General features: G+C 41.0%; 1 protein-coding gene across 14 annotated transcripts in view; it reads left to right on the top strand.

The window, feature by feature from the left end:
• mycbp2 (MYC binding protein 2) overlaps positions 1-12,071 on the top strand; it is a 72,449-nt gene that overhangs the window by 27,873 nt on the left and 32,505 nt on the right. For 12 of the 14 annotated variants that reach the window (XM_032567875.1, XM_032567862.1, XM_032567873.1 and 9 more), the window contains exons 18-40: positions 108-212; positions 2,103-2,222; positions 2,301-2,382; positions 2,550-2,667; positions 3,488-3,846; positions 3,951-4,123; positions 4,443-4,568; positions 5,029-5,156; positions 5,320-5,411; positions 5,538-5,672; positions 5,759-5,842; positions 6,408-6,504; positions 6,607-6,799; positions 7,528-7,802; positions 7,885-8,106; positions 8,774-8,965; positions 10,257-10,463; positions 10,583-10,720; positions 10,817-10,995; positions 11,075-11,217; positions 11,310-11,410; positions 11,496-11,714; positions 11,792-12,014. In XM_032567875.1, the coding sequence (XP_032423766.1) occupies positions 108-212; positions 2,103-2,222; positions 2,301-2,382; positions 2,550-2,667; positions 3,488-3,846; positions 3,951-4,123; positions 4,443-4,568; positions 5,029-5,156; positions 5,320-5,411; positions 5,538-5,672; positions 5,759-5,842; positions 6,408-6,504; positions 6,607-6,799; positions 7,528-7,802; positions 7,885-8,106; positions 8,774-8,965; positions 10,257-10,463; positions 10,583-10,720; positions 10,817-10,995; positions 11,075-11,217; positions 11,310-11,410; positions 11,496-11,714; positions 11,792-12,014 (3,711 nt within the window). The remainder of the gene's footprint in view (positions 1-107; positions 213-2,102; positions 2,223-2,300; positions 2,383-2,549; positions 2,668-3,487; positions 3,847-3,950; positions 4,124-4,442; positions 4,569-5,028; positions 5,157-5,319; positions 5,412-5,537; positions 5,673-5,758; positions 5,843-6,407; positions 6,505-6,606; positions 6,800-7,527; positions 7,803-7,884; positions 8,107-8,773; positions 8,966-10,256; positions 10,464-10,582; positions 10,721-10,816; positions 10,996-11,074; positions 11,218-11,309; positions 11,411-11,495; positions 11,715-11,791; positions 12,015-12,071) is intronic. The other 2 variants (XM_032567866.1, XM_032567864.1) reach the window with 1 other exon arrangement.

Here is a 12,071-nt window from a genome sequence, read left to right as displayed (position 1 = left end):
TCACATATTTTTCCTTGTCTGTGTATTGTTGTGATGTAGTATTACCATGTATTTCTATCCCATTTGTGAGCATTGTGCATGCATGTGAAAGTTTTTTTCTCCCCCAGGCCCCCTTGTTTTTCCTGGTCCCATTTTTATGAACCAGCGTGAGCAGGCCCTAGCCAGAATAAGACCCCTTCAGGCACTCAGGCATAAACGGGACAAGCACAAAGGTACTATGGTCTTCACTAATTCAGCGGGTGCGGAGACGCCCCTTTGACCCATCTCCCAATCTGGCTGTCCCGTCCACCTCCTTTCACTCTCTGAAGGAAGGACTCTTTAAAGTCTGCACCAGGATAAACACCTGCTGGCATGGAGGACTGTAAACTCAGTAGAGCTAGTTAAAGACTTCTTTACAGAAAAGGTTTATTATTAGGGCTTTGCTGATTAGCATTTGTTTTTTCTTGTCCCTGATACTGACATGCTTCATTAAAACAATACTATGCGTAAACCATTTCTAAATCAGTTTCACGTTATCATCAATTACATCCTTGATGCTGCAGCAGCCATTTGTCTTGACATCAACATATTTTGTCTCAGTAAAACCTTTTTGTTTCTAAAAATGCATCTGATTTTACACGTACAGCCAGTCGTCAGTAAAGTAATGACTTTCTCCTGCTGAGGCTTTTATGACCAGCAGTTTTAGTTGGACAAATTTACGGACACCGGCTTAGAATTTGTATGTCATTGTATATCCCTGCAAATAGTTAAAGGTCATAGACAAAATTATCACTCTTAAAAATAACTTGCTTTTCACAAAATAATTATAAATAATCCGATAATTAACCATTCCTAGACGCAAGATTATTTTTTCTGTAGATGTTATACAAGTAACATATTTCACTTAATCCACCTAAAGTGTGCAGACAAAACATACAGAAAGCCGTTCCCTGCTTTATAAACATACTACTTTGTTCTAAAAGTTGTAAAATTGACAGCTGGTGTTCTTGTTGCACTTTAAGCAGATCTTTCCTAAATGTGTACAGTGTGTGGAAACAGAAAGCTGCTGCAGCCAACACTGTTTCTCTTTTTCACCATTATAAATAATTTAAAAAAATACTTCAACTTTTTTTGGGAAAATACAGATTTTTTTTTTTAGATCAGCAAAGTAATGTGCAAAGTCAGTTCTGCACACCGAAAGAAGGTTGTTATTGTAAAACGTTGGCTGAGCAAAATGTGACTGGATAACATGGATCAGGAGATGAGTTTAGTTGGGGAAACTGTTATTGGTAAATGAAAAATCGGTCTCTGTAATACATCTGCTGATTATGCACTTTTAAAAATGGTTTTCTAAGGACAAAAGTCAGAATTAATAAATGGTTTAGCTTCAATTTCTACGGAAAATACCCTGCAATACTATGACACTTGTCATGTGTGTTTTCCCATTCTTCTATAAAGTTTTGATATTGTTGTACTTTGCCGCTCTTCCTTTTTGTGTTTTTATTTTAGTAATTTGCAGAGTGTTTATTTTACTGCATGCAGCACATGCTTGTTAGTTTGTTTTGAGCTGCCCGTTTTTGAAAGTGTCTTGATTGGTGAGCGGTTCAGATTTGCAGAGGACTGTAGCGTTGCAGACCCAGCTAGTTGGTGAATTATCCAGAGTCTTCAGAAATTTGTGCCCTGAGCCTCGTCCTAAAAAAAAAAAAAAGAAGCAGGGATAGGCTGCTGAGTGAGAGCGTTGAAGAAAGCAGAGGATTATTCCTTCACTGTAAAATCTGTTTTTTAAACAGCTCCAGGTTTGAAAAGATCAAGAAAATGTCCAGTCATACTTTCGCCCTGTGATTTTTTTTGTTCTCTTTTTGGACTAATGCATGTAAGAAATTTTGAATTTAAAATGCCCTGATGCCAAACGGCCCTTTTCCTGCACAACCGTTAGCCCCTCCCTTCTATTCCAGCATGTTTTCCCCTTTTTTCCTCTCATTTTCTTTTGATGCCTCTTTCCCCTCCAGCTCTGTTTCTCAGGACTCTGCAGAGACACCCACCTCGGCGCTCTAAAGCCGCCACTACACTTCTCGGTATTTACTCTCCACTCGGATATGCTGACTTCAGTGTTTATCTTCTAGATGGTAGCAGTGAGCGCGGAGAGAAGGACGCCAGCAAAATTACCACTTATCCCCCCGGGGCGGTGAGGTTTGACAGTGAGCTGCGAGCCGTTCAAGTTAGCTGCGGTTTTCACCACTCAGGTAAGCGCTTTCTTGTCGTTGCTGCTTTAGCCCTTTGATGGTTTTGTCTGGTTGCTATAAACAAAACTTGCTTTACAGTGGTGCTGATGGAGAATGGAGATGTCTTCACGTTTGGGTATGGCCAACACGGTCAGCTTGGTCATGGAGACGTCAACTCCAGGTAACAGATTGATGATTTGCAATGTTGTTAGAAATTTATAGGAATGGCCACAATAGCTGGAGTTCTGCAGCTACATTCTGGAGCCCAGATCTGTTTAATGGGTTAGGTTGTTGAAACACAGGCAGTTCTTCAAACTAGCCAGCTAATTCAACATTTCTACCATGCAGGGGCTCTCCGACTCTGGTTCAGGCTCTGCCGGGACCGAGTGTCCAGGTGACGGCAGGCAGTAACCACACGGCCGTTCTCCTCATGGATGGGCAGGTCTTCACTTTTGGGAGCTTCTCGGTGAGAAAATGTAGCAATATAGTTTTCTTCCTACACATGGTCTGGATAATTCTTATGGCATGATAAAGTTGAGTAAAAATTATGATTTGACAGTAGTGACCAGGGTCGTATATCCTTAAAAAGCCGTAAAATGTCTTAAATTTATTGGGAAAATGCAAGTTGGCCTTAAGTACGTTACAGGTCTTACATTTTGTCGTGGCAGGACTGTTTAATCTTGAAGAGTTAGGTAGTGTTTTTTTTCTCGAGGAATATTTCTGTTGGGTAAAAGTTTGAGTCAAGTGCAGACGTCTTTATTGTTTTTGCCACTTTCTCACTTCTTTTACCAACCTATATGAGACTAAAGCAAACAAAATAAAAACTTTTACGTTAGGCACTAAGGAGGTTGAGACTTTACAGAGCAACATGCTGTGTGAGAAGGACAAAGCTGCTGCTTAGAGCCACAAACAGACCCCAAAAATTTCAGTTTTTGAGATGTTTGATCATAATACAGCAGAATCCCCCAACGACCCCCTGTACTTATAGTATTTTTGCCTTAAATTTTTTTCAAGATGGCCTTAAAAAGTCTTGAATTTGACTTGCTGAATCCCGCAGATATCCTGTTAATATAAGAAACAAAAACATAATGTGATCTAATTTATTTTGTCAAATGGCAACAACAATAAAATCAGTTCTCCCATCTTATTAAAAGAACTTTTGAATCTGTAATGTTCAAAACTTTAGTGTAATAACTGTACCTGGCTCAGATCTTTTTATAATAAGCGCTTGTTTGCTTGAGTGCATTTCTTTTGCATTTCAGTCTGAATGTTTGCTTACTTTGTAGAAAGGGCAGTTGGGCCGGCCCATCCTGGACATGCCCTACTGGAACGCCAAGCCGTCACCCATGCCCAACATTGGTGCCAAATACGGACGAAAGGCCACCTGGATCGGCGCCAGCGGAGATCAGACGTTCCTGCGGATCGATGAGGCCCTCATCAACTCTCACGTCCTGGCTACTTCTGAGATCTTTGCCAGCAAGCACATCATTGGGCTTGTTCCATCCTCTGTGTCTGAGCCGCCTCCTTTTAAATGTTTGCTGATCAACAAAATGGACGGAAGTTGCAGAACATTCAACGACTCTGAGCAGGAGGACCTGCAGGGGTTCGGCCTCTGTCTGGACCCGGTTTATGATGTCATATGGAGGTAAATCCTTGCAGTCTTTTAAATAAACAGCTTTTCAGTGTTTGCTTGATTGTAAAAATAAGACCTGGACTTTAAAATCTTTTAACCCCAACTATTTTTTGAAGGTTCCTGCCGGCTTCAAAAGAGATGTGGTGTTACAACGCAGTAATAGCCGATGCTAGGATGCCCTCTGCAACAGATCTACAGGCCCGTTGCAGCATTCTCAGTCCAGAACTTGCATTGCCCTCGGGATCCCATGCAACCACCACTCGTTCCCATGGAGCTCTACACATTCTTGGTAATCCTCATATTCCTGACATATTTTTTAATAAACGCCTGTTAAGATCTCCAGTGATTTATTTATAATTTTTCAATTATATTTAATTATAAGTATTACCATGTAAGCATCTTGTAAAAGTAAGTAACACCTGTTTTTTTTTAAATCCTTGTAAATTTTATTATTATGCTGCGATATTGAGCTTTTTCTCAGATTTTTAATTTTATCTCAAACCTACTGTTTTGTTTCAGCAAAATTAGAGTGTTATTTGTGAGCTACGGGGTAAACTAACGTGATCGGAATTAGTTGACGTGCTGAAAAACTGTTTTTTTCGCTGCAGGTTGCCTGGATACATTAGCCGCCATGCAGGAGCTGAAGATGGGTGTAGCGAGCGCAGAAGAAGAAACCCAGGCAGTGATGAAGGTCTACTCAAAGGAGGACTACAGTGTTGTAAACCGCTTTGAAAGTAAGATGGAGTTAATGCTCAGAGTGAAAGCCAATGCACAGATTTTGGTTGTTGCATCCTTGAATTATTGAAAAAAATATCCAGAAATAAAAAGTTTTATGTCTTCAGTTTATAAACCAACCTATCAACATTTATTTGATTTTTTTCACCTGGCATTTTTACTAGATTTTTTTCTAGTCCTGTTTTAAAGCTCTGTCCTTCGGTCTGTTCAGTTTTGTTTGCTGGTTCTATATTTGAAGCCTGATGATTTGCACATTGTGCATGTCAAAGTGTCAGAGACTCCTGTTTTTCATTTATATTTTAAAAACGGTCTTGAATCGAATCTGAAACTAGAGTACTAGGGAATTTTTCTGGAAAAAACTCCAATAAACTCTGAGGAACCCAATTTACAACTAATGGCTAATGAACTCTTTTTAGTCGGTATAGCTTAGCTTCATTGATGCCATGATTAATCTCATAGGTCACGGAGGTGGCTGGGGTTACTCGGCTCACTCTGTGGAGGCCATCCGTTTCTGTGCTGATGCCGACATCCTGCTGGGTGGGCTGGGCCTGTTCGGCGGACGAGGGGAGTACACGGCCAAGATCAAGGTGGTAAATTTTGGTAATTTTCTGTAAGAGCTGATCATTTAACCTCTTAACATGTTCTGCTTAGAGTATTTTGCACATGTAGATGTTGTTGGTAGTTGTAATGTAGTACTCAAACTCTTAAAAAAGAATAAGGAGAGACTCCTTTCTTAAACAAAATGTGTAGCTTTTTGAGCTGGGACCCGACGGAGGCGACCATGAGACTGATGGAGATCTGCTAGCTGAGACCGATGTTCTGGCTTATGACTGTGCTGCCAGGTAAGAATGACGTTTCCTTGTTTTTTTTTTTCCCCCTTAGTACATTAGGTTCCCCTTAATGTCCTTTGATTTTTTTGTAATCTGCCTTCTTGCATTGCTTAAATTGACAGTTCTTTTTGTTTCCAGGGAGAAATACGCCATGATGTTTGACGAGCCGGTGCTGCTGCAGCTGGGCTGGTGGTACGTGGCGTGGGCCAGAGTCTCTGGCCCTAGCAGCGACTGCGGTTCCCACGGACAGGCAACCATCACAACTGACGATGGGTGAAACATTATTACATTTAAGCTAATAAATATATTTTAAACCCTTGAATTAGTGTATCAAATATATGTTTTTTTGCTTTTTTTAGTGTTGTCTTCCAGTTCAAAAGCTCCAAGAAATCCAACAATGGTACAGATGTTAATGCGGGTCAGATACCTCAGCTGCTTTACAGGCAAGCAGAGCTACATTTCTACATTCTGTTGAAAGTTAATTAAGTATCGAAATGCCTGGAAAAGATATTCATATATTTTGTATTTTTCCACACTTTGTCTGAAAAACGTATTCATTTGCTTTGTATTTTTCCACTTTTGTCATGTTTTAATCACATAGTCCAACACAAAGTAAAACATAATTGTGAAGTAGGTGGAAATCTGAAAAGTGTGGTGTGCACACTGGTGAGACTGAAAGCGTTGCCGTCATTGTCCTGTATTTAGCTCTCTCAATGTTTCTATCATTCTGACAATTCTATCTTTCTCTGCTAAAGTAATGCATCCCCAAAGCATCATGCTGCCACCACCATAATATACTCAAAGTGTTTCTTTTCCACCACACAATTTTTTGCATGTAGACCAACATGTACAATTTAGGTTTTATTACTTTCAAGGCTTTGTGTCTGCCTGTAGGTTTATCAAATTTCAATTTCAAATTCAAATCAACTTTATTTATATTGCACATTTAAGAGCAACTGGGTAAATATAATAAAGAAATGGGTTATTAATTTTGATGTTTAATACTAGACTTCCATCCCATGATGGCAACGCTTCTAAAGGCAAACAGCAAACCAGTGAACCAGTTCATATCCTGAAGCGGTCATTTGCTCGGACGGTCTCGGTGGTGAGTTTTTTTTTTTTATTTGTGTTTTGGTAATGACTATGTTTGTAAGTGTTTTTTTCTTCTTTTTTTTGCCACTGCTTTTGACTATCACTTTGCTTGTAGGAGTGTTTTGAGTCTCTGCTGAGTGTTCTTCACTGGAGCTGGACCACCCTGGTGTTGGGAGTGGAGGAGCTTCGAGGCCTGAAGGGTTTCCAATACACAGCAACACTGCTGGACCTGGAGAGACTCCGCTTTGTTGGCACGTGCTGCCTCCGCTTACTCAGGGTTTACATCTGTGAGATATTCCCCATTGCAGGTAGGGACGCCTGTAGAGTCTGGAAAATTATGTTGTTTAATCTAAATGTTTTTCAGGTCTAGATAAAAACAAAGTACAGAAAAATGTTTTTTCACACTTTATTTTCTTTCTCAAATGCATCCATCCATTACATGTTCTTGGTTCCTATGTGTAGTCTTGAGCACAGGTGTCAAACGCCAGTCCTCAAGGGCCACTGCCCTGAAACTTTTAGATGTGCCTCTGCTGCGCCACACCTGAATAGAATAATTAGGTCATTAGCAAGGCTCTGGAGAACTGATCTACACAAGGAGGAGGTAATTAAGCCATTTCATTCCAGTGTTTTGTACCTGTGGCACATCTAAAAACTGCAGAACAGCGGCCCTTGAGGACTGGAGTTTGACACTCCTGATCCTGAGTTTTGTCCTCGAATGTCTAGAATTGCATAAAAACTTGTTGAACAAATCTAGAAAAAACATGCTTGCATAATAAGTATAAAATATTTAAATTGACAAATTGTAGGAACCTTGCATATTTAAAGACTTAGCAATGAAGAAAATATATACTATAAGTTCCTCATTAACTTCTGTACTCTTGCTTTAAAATGGGGCTAAAAAGATTTGAGAACAAATGTTCAAAACACATATTACTTGGAATGAAAAATGTTGAATATTTAACATTTCTTTGCGACACAGAAACTACTTAATCCGATTACAAGAATGATAATGCTCTATTCTGTCTTTGATTTACAGCCAGCACCAAAGCTGTGGTGGAGGAGTCCAGCAAGCTGGCCGAGTGTGTGGGAAAGACGCGCAGCCTGCTGAAGAAGATCCTGTCAGAAGGCATGGATAACTGCCTGACTAAACTGGATAATGACCCTCAGGGCTACCTGTCTCAGCCTCTTACCTTGCTGGAAGCTGTGCTGCAGGAGTGCCACAACACATTCACCGCTTGCTTTCACTCCTTCTACCCAACTCCAGCTCTGCAGTGGGCTTGTCTTTGTGATCTGCTCAACTGTCTAGACCAGGTAGGAGGATTTCATTCTTCCAGAAGCTAAAATTACCTTCACTCTGAGAAAAAAAAATATTCTCTCTCTCATTGTAATCCAGGACATTGCTGAGGCAAATTTTCGCACATCCAGCAGCCGTTTGCTGGCAGCTGTAATGTCAGCTCTTTGTAACACTTCAGTCAAGCTGACATCCATCTTGCCCATTGCATACGATGGAGAAGTGCTGTTGCGTTCATTAGTGAAGCAAGTCAGCACAGAGAATGACTCTGCCCTGGCTCATCGCTTCCCCCTGCTGGTGGCCCATATGGAGAAACTAAGCCATGTAAGTTTTGACAGCAGTGATACTCACCCTGTGAATAGATTTTCTTAAATCTTATGTAACTGTTTCTATGGAATTTGTTTTTATCATTTTAAATTTTTGGATAAGTGTGGAAAGACGAAAACCAATTACAGAGAAATGCTTACTCAATTATATGGAAATTACATATATTCTGGTCTTTTTTTTTTTGACAATTCGCGAATTTAGTTTTGTCACAGTCACTAATAGGAAACCCAGTGATATACATGCTCGTTCAAAAATCACCTAAGGTCGTTTCACCTGTTTTGAGTTTTCAATTGGACTCATGGATACCAAAAAATTGATGCCAAAAAAAGGAATTAAAACAGCTACATATCCCAGTAACCCCAGGTTAAGAACTCGACTTAAAAAAAAAAATCTGTATTTAGTAGTCGACTTATCCATTTCACCAAATCATAGATTTGAATTTTCTATACTAAATCAGGAGCCAACTTGATTAATTTCATTTGTATAATTTCACGATTTCCAGGACATAAAGATAATAAAGTAAAAAAAATTTAAAATAGACCAAAATCTAAACATTTTAATCTAGACAAGTATGAAGTTTTCAAATGGAAAGAAAAATGTGTTTTAACTCAGTTATATAAGCATTTAAGAAAATTCCTATGTGTAACGTGGCTTACTGTTTCAGACCGAAGAGAACCTGATGGGTATGACCAGTTTCCGAGAAGTGCTGGAGAAGATGCTGGTGATCGTGGTGCTGCCGGTGAGGAAGACTCTGAGGAAGGAAGTCGAGCTGTTCTCCCCTCACCTGGTCTCCAACACCTGCGGGCTGCTGGCATCCATCGTCTCTGAGCTCACCGCGTCCGCCATGGGCTCTGAGGTAGCTTCACATTCACTTCACTTCACTGAGAGCAACAAAACACAAACAACAAGAGCGTTTGCCTCGAGGCTTAGGTTTGGCAAACACCTCACCATCATCACGAGCTTTATGTTCACTCAGTGACCTGTTTTTTTTGAGAGCACATACACAAAAGCAATCTTTAGTGCTTAACGTAACTTTGATATTTATTCTTTTTGCATTTTCATCTCATGTTTCTGTCTCTTTTAGTTTATCAAATGACTTGGATCTTCTTCCTCGTTATTTAATCAAATGTCACACCCAGACCTTTTCTTCCCTCTGCTTATTAGCGATCTTTTGCCATTTAATTCAATTTAAACTGTCACCAAACTAGCTTGTGACAGTAACGGACACTTTGTCCTTCCTGTTCTTAAAAAAATGGCAACAAACTGAAGGAGGGCGGGGGGCGGAGGGGCATTCTGCTGTCCTTTATGTTTTGATGAGTCATTAGATAGGAGTGACCAAATGTTTGTCAGCCTTTCTTGCATGCACACTCCCTATTATTATCATCAGTCGCTGCAGTCAGGAATCTTGTTGCCATAGCAATGTCACTTGACAGCAGCCCCCCCACAGCAATGTTTTTCTCCTCAGTCTGTTGTCAGGGAAACAACTTTTTCCTCCCCAGTGTACCCGCTTATGTATCTCAGTAGTTGTCTGGTCCTTAAGTCTCATCAGGGTGGAAGAAATAGCAACTTTATTTTTTTTTTATAATCATTAGGAGATAAAGTTTATTTGATAGTATATTTTCATAGTTTTCTGTAATCCTGTCATTTGGAATCAGAGATTTCTTGTTGGTTTCTGGTTTTAATTACTGTACAGGCTTAACCTGCTAAAACAGTTTTAGCTAAATCCAATTTCTCTATAGTAGTTATAATTAAGAGCATTCCATTTTAGCCTTTCTGTCATAAACCACCATTATTTATTTTAGTAGCAGAAGAGATCTCACTGTCTGTGGTCTATGAGAGTCGCTGTTGTAAATCAAAATTCACTGTTATTTTAAAACAAAGACAAAATAATTGAGTTGATATTTTGAACTCAATTGGCATCTCGTATTGGTTATCAGCCATAAAGGCAATATGTATTGGATATAGGTACCCAAATGTTTTGTATCAGTTCATCCCTAGTTGTATATTGTATTTATTTCTTTAACATTCGACCTGATCCATGTCACTTATTATATAAATCTGTTTTGCCTTGCTATAACCATTGTCACTAATTTCTTAATAAACTCAAACTGTTGGATACATGTCTTAGTATGTGCTTCTTTTATTAGGTTGATGGACTGAACTCTCTCCACTCTGTGAAAGCATCTCCAAACCGCTTCACCAAAACAAGCCAAGGTCGCAGCTGGAACACAGGCAACGGCTCCCCGGACGCCATCTGTCTGACGGTGGACAAGCCAGGCGTTGTGTTGGTCGGGGTCTGCGTCTACGGAGGAGGGGGCATCCATGAGTACGAGCTGGAGGTGCTGGCTGATGACGTAAGCGCTCATAAATCTTTTCTGCCTTGATTAGCTTTTTATAACTCTTAGCTGTGTTGTTGCTAGGCCGGTTTAAAAAAAAAAAAAGTATTTCCAACTTTTGTACACGTGTCCTTCAGGCACAGACGGAACACCCTGGCGACTCAGCACATTCTCACAGGTGGACGTCTTTAGAGCTGGTGAAGGGCACCTACAGCACTGATGACTCTCCCAGCGATATTGCGGAGATCCGCCTGGACAAGGCAGTGCCTCTAAAGGTACTTGATCATTCTGGAACAAGCCATTTAGGGATTTCTGTCAAGCTTCAAAGATCTGCAACCGAGTGTTAAAGTGTAAATTATTTTCTGCTGTAGGAAGGGGTGAAATATGCTGTTCGGTTGCGTAACTACGGCAGCAGGACAGCCAATGGGGACGGCGGTATGACAACAGTGCAGTGCTCAGACGGCGTTTCCTTCACCTTCAGCACTTGCAGCTTGAGTAGCAATGGAACCAATCAGACCAGGGGTCAGATCCCTCAGATTCTCTACTACAGGTAAACACAGAGCCAATCTGTTCTTGTATATCGTCTACAAAGTTGCTTTTTATTTAACGCATTTGTTTAATAACTGAAGGAGTGAATATGATGGAGACCTCCAGTCTCAGTTGCTCAGCAAAGCCAACGAGGAGGACAAGAACTGTAGCAGAGCTCTGTCTGTGGTTAGTGCTGTTGTCAGAGCTGCAAAGGACCTTCTCCACAGGGCTTTTGCAGTTGATGGTAAGTGCAAAAGCCAATATGATGGAGAAACTTTGGAGCTGAAGACATATGCATTCAGATTTTTTACAGTAGTTGTCCTTTCTTCTTTGCAGCTGATGATATTCCAGAGCTGTTAAGTTCTTCCAGCCTCTTCTCCATGCTGCTGCCACTCATTCTAGCCTACATTGGACCTGTTGCTGCCTCTGTGCCAAAGGTGGACAATACAAGCTTTGAGCAGTGCTACCAAAAAATCCTTTAATTTATATCATGAGTTGTAATGTCTCCTCTTCCTCTTACAGGCTGCTGTTGAGGTCTTTGGCCTAGTTCAAGAGCTGCTACCCGCCGTTTCTGCCCTCAACCAAAAATACGCCCCGCCCTCCTTTAACCCCAACCAATCCACTGACAGCACTACCGGCAACCAGCCTGAGATCGGCCTGTCGGCTTGCACCACTTCAAACCACTACTCTGTGATCGAGAGCGACCACCCTTACAAGCAAGCTGGGGTCACACAATATAGGGTACTTCACCTTTTAACCATACCAATAAATCATCAAAACATGCAGCGAGGCGTTTAAATCGTTATTTCTGCTTTCAGGTCTCCTTCCCAGACTGCGTTCGGTGGACCACCATAGAGTTTGATCCGCAGTGCGGAACTGCGCAGCCGGAGGACGCCCTTCGGCTGCTCATCCCCAGCCGCACGCTCCACCTGTCAAACCTGGGCGGGAAGCCTTTGATCCACGACACCATCAACACATGGACTGAACTTAGGAAGTTCTCAGGCTCCACTGGCTGGCCCACCACTGTGCTGGTGCTTCCAGGTGAGATTATTACATCTGGGAAAAGCAGTTCTTGTTTTTTTAAAAATCGTAATTAGG

This window comes from Xiphophorus hellerii, chromosome 7 (assembly GCF_003331165.1).
Source record: "Xiphophorus hellerii strain 12219 chromosome 7, Xiphophorus_hellerii-4.1, whole genome shotgun sequence".
Classification (NCBI taxonomy): domain Eukaryota; kingdom Metazoa; phylum Chordata; class Actinopteri; order Cyprinodontiformes; family Poeciliidae; genus Xiphophorus; species Xiphophorus hellerii.
The sequence above is the reverse complement of the archived record's forward strand: the minus strand, read 5'-3'. Positions and strand labels throughout refer to the sequence as shown.